The sequence below is a fragment of the Aethalodelphis obliquidens genome, unplaced genomic scaffold (assembly GCF_003676395.1).
Source record: "Aethalodelphis obliquidens isolate GAN/ISIS:26980383/991018 unplaced genomic scaffold, ASM367639v1 scaffold2576, whole genome shotgun sequence".
NCBI classification, from domain to species: Eukaryota; Metazoa; Chordata; class Mammalia; order Artiodactyla; family Delphinidae; genus Aethalodelphis; species Aethalodelphis obliquidens.
This window is the reverse complement of record NW_020840482.1, coordinates 1-3,156: the sequence shown is the minus strand read 5'-3', so window position 1 is coordinate 3,156 and position 3,156 is coordinate 1. Positions and strand designations below refer to the sequence as shown.

At 58.1% G+C, this 3,156-nt stretch overlaps 1 protein-coding gene across 1 annotated transcript; it reads right to left on the bottom strand.

Annotated features, from left to right (window-relative positions):
* Positions 1 to 95: 95 nt before the first annotated feature.
* Positions 96 to 3,098, bottom strand: LOC113617194 (rho-related GTP-binding protein RhoN). The gene is made up of 3 exons (XM_027100458.1): positions 1,793 to 3,098; positions 1,227 to 1,314; positions 96 to 412 (listed from the first exon to the last, which is right to left on the bottom strand). The coding sequence occupies exons 1-3, from the start codon at positions 1,892 to 1,894 to the stop codon at positions 291 to 293; spliced, it is 312 nt and encodes a 103-aa protein (XP_026956259.1). The 5' UTR covers positions 1,895 to 3,098; the 3' UTR covers positions 96 to 290.
* Positions 3,099 to 3,156: the final 58 nt, after the last annotated feature.

Sequence of the window (3,156 nt, the reverse complement as noted above, 5' to 3'; positions counted from 1 at the left end):
GGGCTTTCCTGAGCTCCAGCAGCAGCATTCCTATCCCCTCCATCTGGAGCTCCCACACCCAAGGAGATGGGGAGGGTGGACAAGAAGTCCCTTGAGTACTCCTCCCTGTTGTCCCCCATCTCCCCCAGATGCCATATCCAGCTCTGAGGACTGATTTCCAGGAAGTCAGGGGGGGATTGGGGAGGGGGAGAGCTTCACACACACTCTCCCTGACGGCCATGCTCAGCTGTAATTCCCTCCTCCTGGCCCATGTGTTTTCTGGTCCCCCTCAGTCTAGCTGTCCTGCTTCCCTAGGCTCCCACCTTCTTGAGGACACTGTCCAGTGTTTCTGGTCGGCTAATGTCGAAGCAGATGAGCACAGCATCCGAATCAGGATAGGCCAGAGGCCGGACATTATCGTAGTAAGAGGAACCTGAGAGAAGACAGGGAGGGAGGGGACAGACGAGGGTTCTGAGTGTGCAGAAGGCCTGGAAGGGAATGGGAGACCTTAGCAATCCTGGTCAAGGGATTCTGAGCAGAGAATGGAAAAGAGCAGGTATTAATACCCATCAAGGAGTCTGTGTTTCTCCAAGGAAGGGAGTAGACAGAGGGGAGGTTAGATGGCAGAAAACAGCTCTCCACTTCCCTAGGGGGTTCTCTAAAAGTAATCATTCTTAATCTTTTCTGAGTCTTTGAGAAGCTCATGAAATCTCTCAACATTCTCACAAAATTTTGCATGCGCCTTCTGGGCTTTGACAGACATTTTCTAAAGCTCTCCAGGGGAGCCAAGTAAAAATTTAAAACAAAACAAAAAATTCCTCCCTTTTTGTAGGGGAAGGGGCAGGGGCAGAGCCCTCCCACCCTCCCGGGACTTGATCTCAGATTTCTATAGTTCAGTCTAGAGAAGCAGTTTCCTGCCCCCAAAAGAAATTCTAAATGTCTTTCCTAAACCCAGGCCTATCTCCTAAGAAACATGTTCCAAAATAAAAGCCATTCCTTCCCAACTTTCCCAGGTATGCAGAATCGAGCTGAGGGGATGGGATACTGGGCTTTCTCCTTCAGGACAAGGTTTCTATGTGTCTCTGAAAGCTCTGCCTAGTTTTCCTGGCTTTAAGCAGAAAATTAATTTTCCTTCCTCCTAGAATAGGATGGATGGGCTGGGTTGACCTGGAGCCTAAGGGTCTAGTCCAGGGAGGGAGCAGGGTGGGGGCCTTGGAAGTCAGGGTGACCCCGAGGGACTTGGCTACCTGAAGTGTCCCACATGTTGAGCTCAATGCGGCGCTTGTCGATCTCAAAGCTCGCGGTGTAGTTCTCAAACACGGTGGGGACATAACTCTGCAGACACGAATGGCTCAAGATGAGATCCTCCAGTGCTCACCCCAGACAAATGCCCTCCTCATTCCTACACCCCGTGCAGCCCAGCCCGAGGACACAAGTTGGTCCGGTGTTGGGCAAAGGGGAGATCCCGGGAGCAGCTGCCTCAGCGGAATCTCTGCTAGGCTCCCGGACCCCCTCCCGGTCCTTTCAGGCCCTAGTTCTTCCCCTCTCCAATGCCCAAGACCCCCGACATTCCCCTAGCGCCCCCTCCGGGATCCTCCGGTTCTCCCAAACCCCATTCATCTCACCCTGCTCCCCAATGCCTCCCACCCAAAACCTCTGCAGTCCTTTCAGAAACCCCAACGCTTTCCCCAGTCCTCCAAGCCCCTCTCTCTGATCCCTGGTTACCCCAGCACCCATTTCCGTCCGTCCCCCAGGCCCCAGTCACCCACCCCCGCGGCCTCAGCGCCCCCCTCCCAAGACGCCGGTTCCTCACCCCGGGGTAGGCGTCCTTGGCGAACACCTGCAGCAGCGCCGTCTTGCCGCACTCCGCGTCCCCCACCACCACGATCTTGCAGCGACCGCTCTGCCCCTCCATAGTCCCGGCTACGCGCCGGCCCCCCGCGCAGCCCCCCTCCCGGGCTCCGCTGCCGCCTCCCCCGCCGCTGCAGCTGCAGCCGCTCGGGCCGCCGACACCGGCATCTCTCGGGCCCGCGCCGAGCCCCCGCCCGGGGCCTCGGCCCCCCCTGCGCCCCGCCCCCAGCCCGGCGGCCGCGCCCCCGGCCCCGCCTCCCGCCCCGCACTGCCTGGGGGCGGGGCCCAGAGGAGCGGGGCGGAGCCCCGGGGAAACGGGGGCTCAGGAGAAGGGTTCTAGCGCGCGGGTTTGGTCTAGTGGGCCCCTGCGGGTTTGGGAAGTGCTGAACCGGGTTATTAGACTGAGTTGACTGCCTTAGCGATGGGGGAGGGGCAGAGTTCGGGGAAAGTTCTGAGGGGTAGGGTGGGAGCTGCACAAGCGCGAGGCTTGGGCCTTCTGCGTACCACGCGTGAACGCCGGTGTGCTAGTGCGGACACGCGCGGGGGAAGCCATCCACTTTCTGAACAGAAGGGGGCGCGAGAAGGTAGGGGGAAAAAGGGCGTCTTTTTGGTTCGGTCTCCCTCCCCCACTCTAAAGTCCCGGCAGGGAGTCTTGGGGATGTATAGGCAAGGACTCCAACACACCCACCCGGACAATGGTGACGCCCTGGCTTTCCGTTACCATGGCAACGGACGGCCTGGCCTGGGGCTGCGGTGATTTAACCGCGGGCCCGGGCGATCAGGGAAGCAAGGACAGAGTTTCTCCAGCCAAGCGCAGGGTGGAAAGTTTTGGGGAAGCTGCGTCCTCTGGTGGATGCTTCGGGGAGACGGAGACGGGGACAAAGAAGAGGAAGATAGAACTGCCCAGGGTGACAGCCCTTCTGGAGCCAGAGACAAGCTCTAAAGTGATTTCAGGCTTGATTCGGAGTCTAACAATAATCAAACCTCTGTTTTGCATTTGCATAGCATCTTTTACCGTTTAAAAGCGCTTCTTTAAATAGAGGATACTCGATTTAATTTTATCTTTACCATGCACCTCTCTGGGCTCTCCCATGTAAGTAAGCAAGGAGGTGAGAGTGGTGGGCTTGGGCTGAAAGCAGGAAGGGTGTGGGAGAAGGGAAGGGAGGAGAGGGCAGGGGTGGGGCCCTGCTTCTACCTCAGTGGCCATGAAGGGTCTGCCATCCCCTTTCCCAAATTTGCTCCTGGGAACAGACCAATCCCGCCCTCCCTTCCCCTCCCTGGAACTGGGGCTGCCTTAGCCGACTTCTGTCCATTCACCATGGGCTT

What these genes read in the sequence shown, in the direction of transcription:
- LOC113617194 (XM_027100458.1), bottom strand. Translation starts at nt 1,894, where the DNA reads ATGGAGGGGCAGAGCGGTCGCTGCAAGATCGTGGTGGTGGGGGACGCG. An exon ending in CCAAGGACGCCTACCCCGGG is followed by an intron (nt 1,315 to 1,792) that starts GTGAGGAACCGG and finishes TCGTGTCTGCAG; the next exon opens with AGTTATGTCCCCACCGTGTT. An exon ending in CAACATGTGGGACACTTCAG is followed by an intron (nt 413 to 1,226) that starts GTAGCCAAGTCC and finishes GTCTTCTCTCAG; the next exon opens with GTTCCTCTTACTACGATAAT.